This window comes from Ictidomys tridecemlineatus, chromosome 9 (assembly GCF_052094955.1).
Source record: "Ictidomys tridecemlineatus isolate mIctTri1 chromosome 9, mIctTri1.hap1, whole genome shotgun sequence".
Classification (NCBI taxonomy): domain Eukaryota; kingdom Metazoa; phylum Chordata; class Mammalia; order Rodentia; family Sciuridae; genus Ictidomys; species Ictidomys tridecemlineatus.
The window spans coordinates 73,439,076-73,456,295 of record NC_135485.1 but is presented as its reverse complement, the minus strand read 5'-3'; the positions used below and the strand labels follow the sequence as shown (position 1 = coordinate 73,456,295).

The 17,220-nt window shown below is 36.6% G+C and overlaps 1 protein-coding gene across 1 annotated transcript in view; it reads left to right on the top strand.

The window, feature by feature from the left end:
- Nucleotides 1–1,396, top strand: part of LOC120892317 (broad substrate specificity ATP-binding cassette transporter ABCG2-like) — a 46,494-nt gene extending 45,098 nt beyond the window's left edge. The window contains exon 12 of the mRNA XM_078020734.1: nucleotides 1,383–1,396. Within this exon, the coding sequence (XP_077876860.1) occupies nucleotides 1,383–1,396 (14 nt within the window). The remainder of the gene's footprint in view (nucleotides 1–1,382) is intronic.
- The last annotated feature ends 15,824 nt before the right edge of the window (nucleotides 1,397–17,220 follow it).

The following is a 17,220-nucleotide window of genomic DNA, read 5'->3' as shown; positions in this document are numbered from 1 at the left end:
AAAATCATCATGTCTTAATCTTTGTGTCACATAGGCTTTGCAGCATAATGAGTTTTTGGGAGGAAACTTCTGTCCAGAACTCAATACAACAACCAGCAATAAGTGTCCTGACTATGTAATGTGAGTTTGTGTCCAGTGTCATCAGGGGTTTACATAATACTGTAATGAGATACAGCAAGTTCCCTGGGCTTATAGCTGGTATGAAAACTTTCAAGGTCAACAAACATTCTGAGCCTATATTTTCTCCCTCATAAATTGAGCCATTGTGCACTAATCAATATGAACATGCTATATTCTGCTACAGTGAAAATTGTACTTATTGTGGAGAAATGTTTGGGCCCTTTCAAAAGATCATGTTGACTTTTTAATTTACAGTTAAGTTTTGAGTAATTTTGAGTTCTTAGTTTTCAGACCATTTAAGTTGAAAATGGGTTGTTCTGACAGTTTAGCAAAGGTTTTAATCTCTCAGTGTATGGGTTCTGTGCTACATGTCAGCTGAGCTCATGTTAGTAAGAAGTTTCAGGGCAGCCATAGTATACATGGAGTGAACATTGTCCCCAAGATTTTGGCCCTTCCTTTTGCTCAGGCCATTGGAAGACACATAAAATCAAGGCCATGTAGTGCATGTGTGAGTGTGTGTGTGTGCGCGCGTGTGTGTGTGTGTATTTGTGTGTGTATATGTTCTGAAATGGAATATTCTCTCACAGTGGCTATGTTTTCCAATGAAAGAAACACATATTTCAGCCAATTGAGAAGTAAATATTATTTCTGCATCATGTCCTTAAAACAGAAATGCAGGGGTTTAAAAGATTAAAAGACCTTGTTTTATATTTTAATATTTTACTTTTCTATTATTGCTGCTAATAGGCCAGGTGCCTATTAATTAGAGAAGAGAGAATGCTGATGTCCTGAATCCCTTTTGAATGTTCAAATAACATAGAATAATTTGTAATAATCAGACAAGTTCCTATTTTGAATTACTGACAGGTAAAACCTTTATGAATAAAGTTTTCTCTACTGGGCCCCCTTCACCTTGGTTTGATCTGGGTGTGGTGTCTTTGTAACACAGAGTCACCATCAGGCTGCTGGGCAGGATGCAGTGGTTGGAAACAGGGGAACAGATAAGCAGGAGCCACCACAGCCTAACTGTTCACAAAGAGCTATCCTCACAAGAGGAAGGAGGAATCTCTCCTCTAGGCAGAAAGAGGGCATGGCTATTTTAGGAACTGCTAAATGCCAATATGCACAAAAATGGCAGCAGGCAACAACTGTGGCTGCATCATGTGTTTTAGTATCAGGTACTTTTCTATGTGGCAGTAATGCTCCATCCTGCCCTGCTTCAGCTGGTTCTTGAGGTCTAAGTCTTTTTTCTGTGCCTGCAGGTAACATCCTGTAGTTGAGTATCTGTGATGCTCATCACAGTGTTGGACTGACAACTGACAGACTTGACTCTGCCTACAAGCCCTTGCTCCATTTTGGTTTTAGAATTTTTAGCCAATTTTTTTTTTCAGGATAGCTATCTCATGGGTGAGCAAGTTGTCCGCATCAGCAGTCAGTGAAAGATCAGTTGAAAATTATTTGTGCTTTTTTTTTTTTTTTTTGGCACCATGGATTGAACCCAGAGGCAACTAACCACTAAGCCACAGGCCCAGCCCTTTTTATACTTTATTTAGAGACAGGGAATCACTTAGTTGCTTAGGGCCTTACTAAGTTGCTGAGGCTGGCTTTGCACTCCCCATCCTCCTTACTCAGCTTTGGATCTGCTGGGATTACAGATTTGTGCCATTGCACCTGGCCTATTTCTGGTTTTTGAAGAGGGTAGCATTATATACTTGGAAACAAATGAATCTGGTTTCTACTTACACTAGAAATTTGGTTTATAATATGATTGTAATATTGGCTAAGTTAATTAAGCCTTCTTCCCCTCCTCTTAAATGAATATGATATTTATACCCCTTTGGAACATTTTAGGGATAAGTAAGAAATTATATGCAAGTTACTTAGCATAGCATCAAGTAACAACAACTGATAGCTATTGTATGTAAAGGGATAATTTTAAATATATTGTTAATCCATAGGTTTCTTTAAGGAAAAGCAAATAAATTGACCAAAATTTCACAGATGCCAGGAATAAAGTTATATTTTCTGTTTCATTTCAGATGTTCTGGTGAAGAATTCTTGTTAATGCAGGACATGGATATCTCACCTTGGGGCTTGTGGATGAATCATGTAGCTCTGTCCATTCTGATGATTATCTTTCTCATAATTGCCTACCTAAGAATGTTATACCTTAAAAGAAATTCTTAAATTTTACTTCCATTTACTATGAATTAATTTCACATTTTAAAAAGTACCTGGATTGGCTGTCAGTAGTTAATGATTTTTTTTATTGTCTTCTATTCAGTTCCATCACACTGCTGATCAGCGACAATCATCTTCAATAGAAAAGATCACAAAACAACAACAAACTGAATTATATATCCAAAAACCAAAGCCAAAATCTGATGGTATTTCTTTGTATATATTACTTTATCTCCCTCAGACATTAAGTGTTGGGAAGAAATCCAGGCTAATTTATTGACCTGAAAAAGGAAAATTTATCTCTAGAAATGCATGACAAGTTTCTCTTATCTCTGGCATTAGGTTCCTCATGTACAAAATGAGTAGGCAGGCTAGTATCCCTCCAGTTTTGATATTCTATGAATATACCATTAAATATGATCCCATTAAATAAATAACTTGTGTAACTGTTGTATTAGAAGTATGAAACTAAATTACTTTGGAAACATAATGCTATTTCTAGGGTGAAACAGATCCATGATCATAAAAAAAATCATGTCTTAAATAAGATAATTTAGATTGGTGGAACTTACAGATATTCTCTAATGGAATTGTAAGAGTTCAGGAGTCTTAGCTGGGGTCTTGGGCTGCAGGTGGAGTTGAGGGCCAGGATCGGGAGTTATGGCTCTTGTGCCATTTCTGGGACATTCGGCCTCTGAAATTTCTCTTTGCCTCCTTGCATGTCTCAGTGGTATATAATCTGGCTACATCAGAATCTCTGAGGGCTTTGCTAAGACACAGATGTCAGGTCCTGCCTTTCCCACTGAAGGAGCACCTGGAGAGCCGCCTCCATGAAGAACTTGTCAGGGCTGAATTTGGCTATTTTTAATGCTCTCTCAGCTCTGAAAATGTTATGCTTGTGGTTTAATAACTTGGATATCTTTGCCTACACCAGATCCCATTCAATGCTTACAGATTTAATTTATTTCTGTATACTCATTTCATTCTTTACCTGAACTCTTTACCCGTACTATGACTGTGTTTAACAACTTCTCTTTTATTGAAGGGCAATGTAACAACAACAACAAAAAAAAATACAATTCAGTGAGTTACCATAAAATGATGACACATGTGCAGCCAACAGTCCAGGCCAAGAAGTAGAATGTGACCTGACAGGAGAGTCCTGCCTGCACCTTCCTAATCACTGATTTCTCCTCCTCTCTCTATGGGTTGCTTTTGAAATGATTTAAGTATATTCCTGTCCGTTGCTATTATCAGAACATCACTGCAACTCGGGTTTGTATTTTTTTGTGGAAAGCTACATGCTTAATTCCCTCTTCCATTTTTAAAAAGCTTTTAAATATTTAAATAGTTTATATTTACAGAAAAGCTGCAAAGAGAGTGTGGAAATCTCCCATGTGCTCTTGGTCAAGATTCATTTAATTTTAACTTTTTATATTTCAAGCTCCACCAGTCAAAGGTCACAAATTAACACTGGGACATTTTTGTGTTCAAATTGCATAATGGTTACAAATTAACCCCCGCTTTTTTTTTTAACTAATGTTCATTTATTGTTCTGGGATCAAATTTTGGGTATCACATTGTGTCTAGATCCCTCTTGCAATTCTATATCTCTACAATGGTAACCCTGGGCCTGAAGACAATATCTCTTAAAAGAAATCAAAGGAAAATATTTTTTAAAGGATGGCCAGAATTGTATCTGTTCAAAAGTCCAATATTCTCACACTCACTCAAAGTGAAGGAAATGTAGCTAGATGTTATAAGTGCTGGGTTTTAATAAGAATCATTTCCATATTGACTTTTACCAAACAGCAATGATTTAGGTCTCCCCATGCACCAAGTCCTGTCAACTTAATCATTAGGTTATTTCTCTCATATTCCCAATACTAAGCCTTTTGTAAATGGAACAGAAATCTGATACTGGCTCTTTTTGTAGTTTTGTTTTGTCACATATTTGGAAACTTTGGGGAGAAGACTGAAAATTTCTGTGCATTTCTAAATTTCTTCTAGAATATTATGAATACTTATTACTTTATTTATATCTTGAAGTTCAAAATGTAAGGCAACATATTCAACAAGAACAAAAATATACACAAATGGCCTTTTAGAGCCTTTCCTATGCAATGGGCACTACCTCGTGCTTGGCCTTGGAATCATGTTGGTTTTCTGTGATTGTTCCCCTACATCTCATTACTTGACGGCATCAACATTTCAGAATGGATCAACTTTTTATTACTGAGTAGATGTTGGGGAAAGGTGACTATTATCTTGAATATTCTTAACACTGTCATGGTGCACAGAGCAACAGTGAAGATTTCTTGGTCCTTGGGATGACTGCTTTATTTTATCTGATTATAATTTTCTTCTTAATTTTATGTATACTTTCATACATTCTTGGAAAGTACTGAGATCATCAACCAGGTCACCAAAGAAGAGGTATGCCAACTGGGCCTATGCTAAGAAAATGATAAAGAACATAATGGCAAAGCCAAAGAGGTCTTTAGCAAACCAAGAAACAGTGTGGGCAGTAGGCTCATGGTCCTGTTAGGATTGATAAACTCGAAGAGCTGTAAAAGAGGGAAGATATCCACAGATAAATGAATAAACACAATGTGGTGCATAAATACAATGGAATATGATTCTGCCACAAAAAGAAATGGGATTTGGGTACCTCGTACCATGCAGACCTTGAAAATATTATGCAATGGGAAATTGTGGATCATAAAAGGTCAAAACTGTACCACTGCACTCATATGAAGCACTCAGAGTGGTAAAATTCATAAATAGAAAGCAGAAAGTATGTTAACAGGGCCTGAGGTGAGGGGGAGATGGGAAGTCAGTGCTGATGGGCAGAGTTCCACCTTAGGATGATGACAAAGCTCTGGTAGTGAACACTGGTGATGGTGGTCCAACACTGTGCATATACTTTATGCCACTTCACTCCACACGTTAAAATGTGACAATGGCAATTTTGTGTTTTATAAGTTAACCACAGGAAGACTAGGAGAGAGGATAGAAAGGACTGATTTTGTTGTTGTGTTCTGAACCCAGAACTTCTATTCTCTTTTTCCTGAAGGGTTTGCTGAGTCCCTACCCCATGACAGGCACTGTTCTTGTTGCTGGGAGGAAGCAGGAGGCAGAACACAGCTGCAGGCTCAAGTGGCAACAATTTTCCAAAATGACTAAAATATCATGAAAATGGCCTTCCTTTTAGTTACATCCACTAGTGATAGTCTCAAAAGACAAAATAAAAGAAAAAAGCTATGCCAAAAACCACTACAAATTTTCAGGAAATGCTATTTGTGTATTAGTAACTGTCATTCATGTTTGCATCAATGGTGTGGATGTAACAATGGTTATGTCACTGTTTTGAATCTGAATTATGACTCAAAGGCTGGCCTTCTATCCCCAGATTTAGGCTGGGCTGAGAGCCAAGAGGGACTTGCCGTGCCTTATGGAAAGCTACCTGGAGCACTGCTCTAGACAAGGCTCAAGAACCTCTGCCCAGGTTGTACAGTTCACAGCCCTGGGGGCAGGACATCTGCACAGCTCTGGGGAGAGGCCTTATGGAAGAGCCCCTGGGGGATATCAGAAGTGCAGTCAGGATCCCTGCCTCAAAGAACTTGAGGGTCAAGTTTAGGGAATTGAAAGAATTAACCCAAATTAAGCGCAACCACCTAAGGCCTATGATGGAAAAAAAAAAAAAAACTCAAGTATTTTGCTTAAGGTCTCTTATAAAAGTTTTTTTTTTCCACAGTAAAAGAAAAATGTAAATGCTGATGTAATTCAACATCACTCTTGATGTCCCTTAGATGCTATTCACTCAATATCCTGGTTATTTTTTTTACTATTTCATGATAAAGGTTTGAAATGTAAGTTATGGTTTCTCCTGAACAGAAATATTGCTGAGTAAGCAGAATGAAAAACAAAAGGTGAGGTCTATGCCTTATGATAAACCTCAGGCTTTCTAGGTATAAACATCAATTCGGGAAAACACATAGTGCTTGGTAAGAACCTTCTGGAACAGCTGTTCAAGAGAAACTTCAGTGATCAAGGAGTTGTTCTAATATTTTAATTTCCCATTATAGTAGCCACTAGCAACTTTAGACATCGAGCACTTAAAATGTGCCTAATGGGACTGAGGAACTGAATATTTAATTGCATATAAACTTAATTCACTGAAAATTAAATGTAAATAGCCACCTGTAGCCAGTGGCCACTGTCTACACAGCAGAATAAGAATCTGAGCTGGTAACAGATTAGGAGCTTCCTCAGAAGTATTAAAATTTCCAGCATTTCCAGAAATGATGATCACTGTACATTAAACGCCCCAATCTATCACCCACCTGGAAATGCAAATTATATCTTGAGAACAGAGGGAAACATGTGAGTGAAGAACTCTTGAGAAGAAGTTTCTGTGCCAGCATAGGTTCTGACTAGTTTTTTTCTCTGGCCTCCTTCTGAAAGAAAAGATCCTCTAACATTTCCAAGTGCAGCATCTCTCCTTCACCTGCACAAGAACTTCTCTGACTCTGGCTTCCTCTTCTTCCCTGAGTACCCACTATCATGGAATACTCAAATCTGCCCCTGAGTTAGAGTGTGTGGTTTCCCAGCCTAGCTACATAATGAAAAGGCCTCTTTTGCATGTGGTAAGTGAAACCTATATTGTCAGATGGTAGAAGAGTTCTGGCACCAGAAATAGAATTACCCATGCCCAGAAGAATGGTCACATGAGACCCACTAGTTTGACCAGATGTAAATGAAAATCTCTCTAAGAAATGGAAAAAAAAAAGTTTTATATTTTACTCCTGTAGTATATAAATAAAAAAGAGTCTTAAAATGACTAGTTTATTTTACTAAACCAAGAAATTCTTCTAGGTTTTAAAGACTACTGCTTAAGACAAACATATGATTGACACAATCCTGTAGACTTCAGAGCACGCACTGGAGAAATAAAACAGAAAAATAGAGGACAGAATCTCAAAGTGATGTCAAGGTGCAATGTATAGAATGCAATTACTTTGCTTAGGTTTCAGGTGAACTTAAAAAAATTGAGCCAGATAAACTCAATGCCTTGTCCATATTCACAGGTTTGATGGAGTTTGATGAAGTGTGGGATGCATTTGGGTGAGCAAAATACAATTCTTATTCTACTTGATCTGAAAGCCTTCTAAAGGAGAAGTGGATTGGCAGTCACTCTTCCCTGTTCTTCACAAAAGCACTCTGATTTCTTACCTTTGCAGTGTAAAGAGTTAATAAAAAAGAAAACAAAATGCAACAACTTTAAAAAAAATTCATACTGCTGCGACTACTAAGCTAAAGAATCTGGTCATGACTCCTGCAAGATTAGCTATCTTCCCATGCGTGTGCATAATGGATTCAAAGCAACTCACTGGAGTAAGGGAAGAGAACATGAAAACATGTAGGGAGGTGGTGAAAAAGAGTTAGAATTCTATTTATAATTTTCTATGTTCTGCTCTTCTAAATGTGTATGTTTTTACAGATATGCCCACTATTCCAATACATATGAGAATTTATACACACATTGGGACATGCAATCAAACTTTTCACTAATACACATGCAAGTTTAAAATGTGGAATTGTACTGCCTAGCCTTTTGTCAATATTGAAATCATTTGATAAAAAGAAAATAATTATGCTATTCCCTTGGAAAATATAATACTTACACTTTTATCAGATCCTCAATAACTTAAATAAAACTAAATCCACATAGATCAAGAAGCAGGGTATATATCCTTAAGAGTCGCAAAACTAACTGTGCTCTGAGATAACTGATCATCTATGTGCACTGCACTCTGCCATTAAAATTATTTGGGGAAATTATTTCCAGAGCTGTTGCTAAGTTTCAGTTTTACACTGAGACCTCTGGAAGGAAGTAATTTGAGATGGAATATAATTAATTAAGTAGTACAGAGGAATAGAAAACCAACTGGACAAGTTTTAGAGCTACAATGCAGTCAATGGCAGGCACAGCATGAAAGAGGGCCTGATCTTGATTGCAGTCTCTGCCTTAGATTTCTTGTACTTTATACAGAGAACGTTGATGGAAATATCTGAAATTTTGTTTTTGTGGACTATTTGAAGGAAATTTTAAACTGCAGGAAATTTATCCTGATACTCCACATATTTTCAAAATATTTTTTTTCTTTTTAAATCTGACAAGTGTGCAGAGATACACAATTTTTTTTCAGAATGTGGAGAAAAAATGTCACTAGCAAAATCCCCAAATAATTTCTCTCATATCTCATATGGCAGGCCAAAGCCAACTATGAATCAGCAAGTTTTTTCTGTGATGATTGAGGTTAGTTGAGAGATCACTGTAAATGCCTGTTGATTATGAGAGGTTTCACCTCAGGAATTGGCAAATATGCGGTATCTCACAAACATAATTTAAAGAAAATGTCAGATTCTCTTCTGGGGATATTGTCATACAAAATGCTAAGGAAATAAAAGATTATAATTAACATTTTATAATAGAGTAGGAAATTTGGTGTTCTTCAAACTACCTCAAATATCACCATATCCAGACAATTTCAGAAACCCTGAAAAGTTATATTCTGGGAGTGTAGATGTTCAATATCTCTTCCAACTACAGTAAAAGAGAAAGAGGCAAAAAAATCACCGTTTTCCAGGAAGGAGCCAAAATTGGTGATGTATCAGATGAGCTTGACCAATATAATTTCCAAGAATGAACCACATCAGTCTTGCTGATAATTCAACCAATAACCTGAACTGCGATAGGAGGAACTAAAACAACAAAAATACATAGATATGTCCAAAAGAATCTCTATCTCTTTTTTTCCCCTGCCTTTATAAGGTAAAAATCTACACCTGCAGCTTATTCCAAGTTAGCTGCAAGTCATTTTATGAGAGCCAATACCTTCATACTTTTGGAATCTTGCACTAAGCAAAAAACCAGACTTCTCAAGGCCTTTTTCCTAAAGGATTTCATCCTTTTCAGACCTCCATTCAGCTTTCTGGTACTTATACTGCCCAAAATATTGTACAATTTTCTTAAATGAAGAATTCACAAAAAAAACTCTAAGGTTTCTTTTGGATCTAAAGACATTTTATGAGGTAGAAAGAAGATAAAGGAGACACAAACCATGCACTGAAAATAAATATCATCTAGTGGAGAAGAGGGATGGATATATTTATATATCCATAAACCAAGTGTCTCTTTCATTCAATCAATAGACAACTCCTGATCAAATCTGAATTTTGCCACTGGTGTGCTCCAGCATACAGCCTGATGGTTCATAGGTTCTCAGTAAATGTGTATTGGCTGAAACAGTAACATGTATATTTTACACTCATGCTGATGCCACTAATCTTTAGTGCTCTCCTGAAACTGAGGTGAGGATTTTTCTTGCCAAATTCCAATTTCATAGGTGTCAAGTTAGGTGAATTACTTAATGGTAGCATCTTCCTATCAATCTAGAAATAGAATGTCTAGCTCCATAATTTCAGATATTTACAAGCCCCTGTTCAGCTATTAGGCAACACTATCTCCTCTAGTACTGTAGGGGAGGCTACACCTGGAGTCTAAGTTGTAGCACCTGTGGGTGGCCATCGCATGCAGGAGCTAAGCTGCCACCACCCCCAGCCTTGAGTAAAGGGGGTATTGGGCGGGTATCATAAGGCCATGCATTGTGCAAAGCAAGTGGCCTTACCTTCACTCTGCAAGGAAATGCTTCAGCTCTGGAATGCCCAATGGGATTGAGCACCACCACCCCCCTTTTGAAACATTATTCCCTACCTTATATGGGTGGAATATTCTATCCAAGGTCTTTTCCCTGATAAATAGAGGGCTTCCAGGTGCTCTCATTCTCTTGCCTTCCGTGTGGAAGAGGACCCTTGAGGTCAGTAGAGCCCCCTGAGAACCCCAGACTTTGTGAAAAATAAGTATTTCTGTGTCCTTGCAGTCTTTTCATTGCCAGCCCAATCCATGCAGAATGATGCCGATTCCATCTCCTGCATGGGCCATGGGCCATAAGCACCCACACAAGCTCCAGAGATGACCAGGGAAGGAGAAACTGTGACAAGTGAGGATTCCTATTCTTGTCAAATCTCCTGTTCTTTCTATCATACTTGACATGATAGGGAGCCTGCTTCCTGCCAAGCTCTGACAGAGGCACTGACAGTATGAAACACTCTGTAGAGACTTTTCATGGATCCAGAGCCTATGGAGGGGAAAAAGCTGACATGAAAGAATAAGAACGAAGTGAAGGCTCAAAATACCAACTAAGTGATTAAGTTGATTACTTTCAACTAACATAAAATAAAACTGTAATCTGAATGGATTAATAGAGAGCAGTCTGGAGGTATTTTACCATTGACCTTGTTATTCTCAGAGAGAAATATTGGCCAGGCACCATGGCACACACCTATAATCCCAGAAGCTCAGGAGGCTGAGGCAGGAGGATCATGAGTACAAAGCCACTCTCAGCAAAAGCGAGGAGGAAACTACTCAGTGAGACCCTGCCTCTAATTATAATACAAAACAGAGCTAGGGATGTGGCTCAGTGGTTGAATGACCCTTGGGTCAATTCCTGATTACTAACACCAACCCCAAGTATTGATGATTTATTTTAAAATTTTGATTTCTAAATATTATATTGTTCATTTAACAATTAAATATAAGTATTACAGTCATCAATTAAATATATATTTTATTTATTTTTCCTATTGTGCTTAAGATCCAGTATGGAATTTTGATCCTGAAGGTCTGAGGATCTGTTTAGCTTTCATTACTTCAGTAAAGGAGTAGGAATGGATTGCTTTGATTATGACATGCCATCTACTGGACATACTGGGAAACAATGTCTTCTAGCCCTGAAGAATGATTATTTTAACACAGTTCATCAAACACGAACCTGATCCTTTTCCTGGGGCAGCCCAAATGTCCTTGAGTGACAGTTCTACATTTGGTCATGAATCAGCAACACAATGAGTCTATGTTGGTAGTAGTTAAATGACCCTTGGATTTGAAGTTAGATGATAGGAACAAGGTTTTCAACTTTTCTCCAGCCTGAATATCTGCCTCTAGGATTCATGATTGAGGATGTTGATATATTGGCTAGCTAATAACTCTCCTGTGCTTAAATTCTTTTTTTGTAGGAAATGAATACAGTAGAATCTAGTACTTGGAAAAACTCAAATAAAGAAATGTAAAGACATTTTCACACTCTTAATATGTAATTGAAACTTCATATTTCCATCACTTCTCTGGTCAGTCTTTGATGGTATATGCCACTTGGATGGCACCCACTCTCCCACATGAATGCAATTGTGAAGGCCTCAGCTCAGAAGAAACAGACAACCTGAAATGAGTGCTGGAAACACTTATATATCCATGTGAGCATAGTCATTCTGCTATTTGGCTCAAGTTCTAACCCTTTGTTTCCAATTTTCCATAAATGAAACCAGAGCAAAACATTAAAACACAAGTAACCAAATAGTAGGTAAACTACCAAAAGCTGCCTTTAAACATGGTTAATCATTTCAAAGTAGTTGATGGTTATTCTTCTGTTCTTAATATTCTTGAGAAAATGCAATACAAATATTAAATACAAATAAAGATATTTAGAATCATATCTATTACATAAATTAGTCACTAGAAAAATCAAACAAAATAATATCTAATCTAAAGAGAGAAAAAATATTGAAAATAACAGGATAGTGTGCAAAAGAGAGGAAAAACAAGAGAAATTTAACAAAAGCATAAAATGTAAATGAAAAAACTCTTATTGATAAACAAATTTCAATAAATAGTAGAAAATGACAATGACATCTGTACAACATTTTTAAAACCCTCAAAATATTGTTTAAAAAACAAATCTTTGCAAAGATGTATGAGGGACAAAAACATTTTTTAAATGTGTTAGGTGATACTATACTCATTTGATAAATGAGAGTATAAAATGAACATGGGTCCTGATGAACATTATTTAATGTTGATATATGTATGATAATCAATGATTTAAGTATCATGAATCTTATGGATTCAATAGTAGAGCTTCAACACAGAAAATAATGCCTACTAGTAATATGAGGAAAATTAGCAAAATAATATTGCCCTGGAAATTTAAACCTACCTCTCTCAATCTTTGATGGAGAAAGTAGACAAAAATTGCCTAGAAATAAGGGTTTGAATTGAATATGTGACTTGCTATATGTTCATCAAACTTCATGCAGGTTGAGCCTCCTTAACCTCTCCCCAGATCTGAAATCTGAAATTGTATGAAAATCTGAAAGTAATAGGTCAATTTGACACCACAAGTGGAAAATTCAACACCATGAAACATTGTTTCATGCCCCAAATTGCTAAAAATATTGTAGAAACTTATATTCAGGTGATTTGTACAATTTGCAGATATCTTGGATCCATCCCAAAGAAATGTATATATATATATACTTTGAGGTGTTGAGATTATATAATGTATAATATTATATAATATTATATATTATATGTTATATATTATAATAATTATATACTATATAATTATATAAATATATATATATATATATATATATATAAGTTGCAGGATGATTTAAGGCATGAGAAATGTGACTGGAGGAGAAGTAACAAGTAGTTTACATGTGTTCAACTCAATGCCATGGCTCTTCTCAGGATGCTTGTTTAGAAATTATTGGTGTTATCAGATATGAGATATTATATTTTATATATTATATATCAGATATTATTATATATTATGTATAATATATGTTATAATATATTATATATTATAAATGTATTATAATATATATTATATTTATTGTATATAACTATGTATTATATATTGTGATATAATATATATGTTATATATATAATTTCAACACATAAAAAAATTCCAAAAACCAAACACTCCTGGTTCCTAATATTTTGCATAAGTGTATTTAACCCTCTCTACCCAATTTTTACCCAGCAGTAGTATTACCCCACGTGAGTCAGAATCTAGATTTTATTGCTCATAATGCTCCACAATTACTCAGAGTCAAATGGGCAGGGAAATAGGTTTCATTCAAAGCCAGCTTTGAAGAAAGATAAAAGAATGCTCTTTGTTTTGAATTTCCATCTTTAGAAAGCTTCAAGGCCAAGAAAGCTTTTATAAGAGAAGGAGTGATAAAGAGGACAAAAGGTAGGGAAAATATATATGAAGGTTTAGCTAATCTGTGTTAGAGATCATGTCAGTGGTGCCTGGCCAAGGTGGGGTTAGTTTCTCTTGTCAACATGAGGAAGTTCAGAAGTTCTAACAATTTAGGGCTTTGATCCCTCTTAATTTCAGATGCATTTCCTTAATTTTAGAGGGAGTCATTTCAAATTCTCCTGTTTAGTCAGCCTTCAGAGTTGAGGAAATTAGTGTTCCAATGTCATCTGACTAGCTGTCCAACATTGTATCAGTGTGCAGAATTAGAACATAAAGAGTCAGATGCTTATTCCTAAAGGGGTAAATTCTGAATTATCAAGTATTTCCACTTAGGGAAAGAGCTTCAGTGTTAGTTTGTGTAATTGCTCTTTCAATGCCTTCTCAGTTGTTTGATTTGGTGGGTTGGATGGGTTTCTCCATGCAATCTCAACCCTGTCTCTGAACTATGTCCTTTGAAGACACTGAATTATTTGCCAAGCTTACTTATCCCATGGTGTGGGAGCCTTGTCCCATTCTTTGATCTCAGTGGGCTCAATTCAGAGGAGATCTCTCTTCCTGCTACCAGTGAAAGTAGGAGGGTGAGTTTTTTCAGCTGTTTCCATTCCATTACTTCCTCATCGCTTCTTGACCATCATAGAGGACTTTGCTTAGTTCTTCAGAGGCCCCCAGTAATAGTGAGCAGAACCAAGGGAGTGAATGCTGTCACATAGTCTCTCCTCCACTTTGGGCATTTAGTCCCTGTTCCTGTGAAACAGAGTTGAAAGTCTAAATAAATATTCCAGCTTCACTTGCTTTTCTTTATTAGTTAATTGACTTAAAAATCAATAATTTTGGAAGTCATGGAGCTGAGCAATATTATCATTAGCCTCCTACTAGCTTTGCAGTAGTTAAAATCAAGGACATGTGAGGCATGGTGAAATCATTTGCCGGGGTTGTTTCCCAGGGATTCAAAGCCCATGTTTGTTGGAGCCAATGACTTCACTTGGGCCTGCACCAGTATTGCATGGGTAACATTTTGCCATTCCCAGGCCAGAAATTCCATGCTCATATCTGCTAACACCAATAATTTCTGAACAAGCATCCTGAGAAGAGCCATGGCATTGAGTTGAACATGTGTAAACTACTGGTTACTTCACCTCTAGTCACCTTTCTCATGCCTTAAATCACCTGCACCTTTATCCCAGAAAACACCATAAACTTTAGTCTCAGGAGGGTCTCTTCTTTCTTTGTGCTGAGTCTATTTACAAATACACTCTTTTTTTACAAAACTTGTCATTGTAATGACTGGCATACAGTGAGGTGTGCAAAATGAAACTTGTTTGGAAACAATTTGATGAGATGGCCAAAAATAACATCCAGAAGAACATTTGCCATGGCTTTTCAGCCCCTTGCCACTCTAAAAATCTTTGGACAAGTCAAAACAAGTATCTAAGCACCTCGTTCCATGGACCATCCCCGGGACTTTTCCTGACTCAGCACTGTGGACCTTCAGTGCATAGTTTCAATTTTGCACTCTGGATTGAAGACTTCCTACCCCGTGAGTCACTTTCCAAATAGCAATCAGATTCCTATTTCTTTTCTCCTCTCATTTGGCTTTTCCAGTGAGGGAGCTGGATTTGGATAGACAAGATTTAACATCTGAATGGAAGTTCTGGTTTGAACTTCCATGGGGGCAATGTGATTCCAGACCAGAGAGGGATTCTCTATCTACAGAAGTTCTCTTTGGTTTCTCTCTGGGTTGGTCTGGTTGTGGTTGGAGATGGACCATATCAGATTGCAGAAACCTGGTCAGTCCTGGTTTGGCCTTCATTGCAAGTGTCCTGAGACCTGATTCTAACTACAATATAAGTAATAAAAGAATATAATTTTGACCTGTTTTGACACTATTCGGAAACAATGGGAAATACTGGTTACATTTCCACATTCAGCCCATTAGTTGACATTCTCCAACAACTGGGTCACTTGCAGCTATAAATCCATGAGAAGAAAAAATGATTTTTTTGTAATCCTGTCTGATCTTCATATTCCTTGAATTAAGGAAAGCATTAGCTTGCTGGAGACAGTACTGGGAAGAACTGTCTCCAGGTATACTGTCACCTTAATTCTGAAGAATAGCTTAAGCAGAGGTTCCTGGGCCACTCTGCTCTTTTGCAGGGGATTCCCATGAATTGTTTAAACACTATTAACTCCCAGTAACATCTTGTTACCTTTTCTGGTAAATTCCTTTTGGGTCTGCAAGCCTAATTTAATGTTTTATCAGCATGCCTAATTTACAAACTTCTTGGGAGTGCATTTTAATTAATCTTAAACTTCAATTATATGGTGAACATATAAAAGTTTTAAGCTTTTCATTTTTTCTTCTAATGACTTTCTTCTTATATTAAGGATAACTGTTATTATGTGGAATGCAAAATCTAAGAGTTAACTCATAAATTCATTTGAAAATGAGAAGAAGGAAAATGAAGGAGAAAGATGAAATAAATAATCAAGAGAAGAAGGGGGAAGAGGAGGAGGGGGAAGAGGAGGAGCAAAGGTCACAGTCTTTTTAAGAAATCAGGCTGCTATGAGATCTGCTTTACCTAAAAAAAAAAAAAAAAAAAATGGTCCACAATCTTCCTAAGAGTACAAAAGAATATCTTAAAGTGTGGTCATATAAAGTGGTTATCTTAGCTTCTACCATTTTGTCATAGATATAATTTGGATTGAAATGCCCTTTAACAAACTATTCAATTCGCATTGCTTTATCACACTTGTGTATCATGTGCATCAAGTACACGGGTTTTCTTTGACTAAGAAATAACTTGAAATGGTTGTCTGATGTCTCAGCAATGCAGTTATAACTGTCAAATATAGACTAAGTGAATAGAAATGAGATTAAATATTTATAAATGTACTCCTCATGTTGCTTAAAGTCTTAAATTCTGTTATGCTGAAATTTGATACAACATCTGAGTCATTTCTAAATAAGAAATTTAGGGGATAGAAGAAGACTATAGCCTATTTTTCAAAACAGCTGGATATAATCACTAAGTATGCCCATATGCCTGAGTATGGTAGCACCCACTGTGATTTGCTGCAAGAAGCAGAGAAGTTATACTCCAGCCAGGTTATCACTATATAAAGTCCACTTGCAGGAACAAAAGAAGGAAGTTGACTTACCTGGGGAGGTGAGGCAACATTCAAACTATATTACTGAGCAATTCTAATATCACTATAAATTCAGGATAGACTTAAACCCAGCCTCTGTGTTTCCCACTGATGCTAAAGTACCCATTCATAACTGTATCCATATTATTGAGCAAGTTTATTCCTACCATCTTGACCTAATGGAGCTGCCTTTGGAGAATCCAAAACTTGAGATGTCCACATAGATAAACAGTTTTTTGAACCAAGGTGTGTTAGCTTTCTATAACCATAACCAAAATACCTAATAAGTACACTTAGAGGAGTAAAAGTTTATATTGTTAAAATGTGTTGTTATTGTTGAAAGTTTCAGATGTTTAGTTCATAGAAGGACATCGTGGAGAAAGTTGGTCAGCTCTTGGAAGCCAGGAAGGAGAGAGAGAGAGAGAGAGAGAGAGAGAGAGAGAGAAAGAGAAAGAGAGAAAGGAAGGAGAGGAGAAGTGAGGCCAGGTACAATATACAAATCACAAGGACACATACACAATGAACTAAGTTTTCCAGTCATGTCTCTCCAACCTACCCTTATCACCTAGTAACTAATCTATTCAAATTATTATTTCTTCAA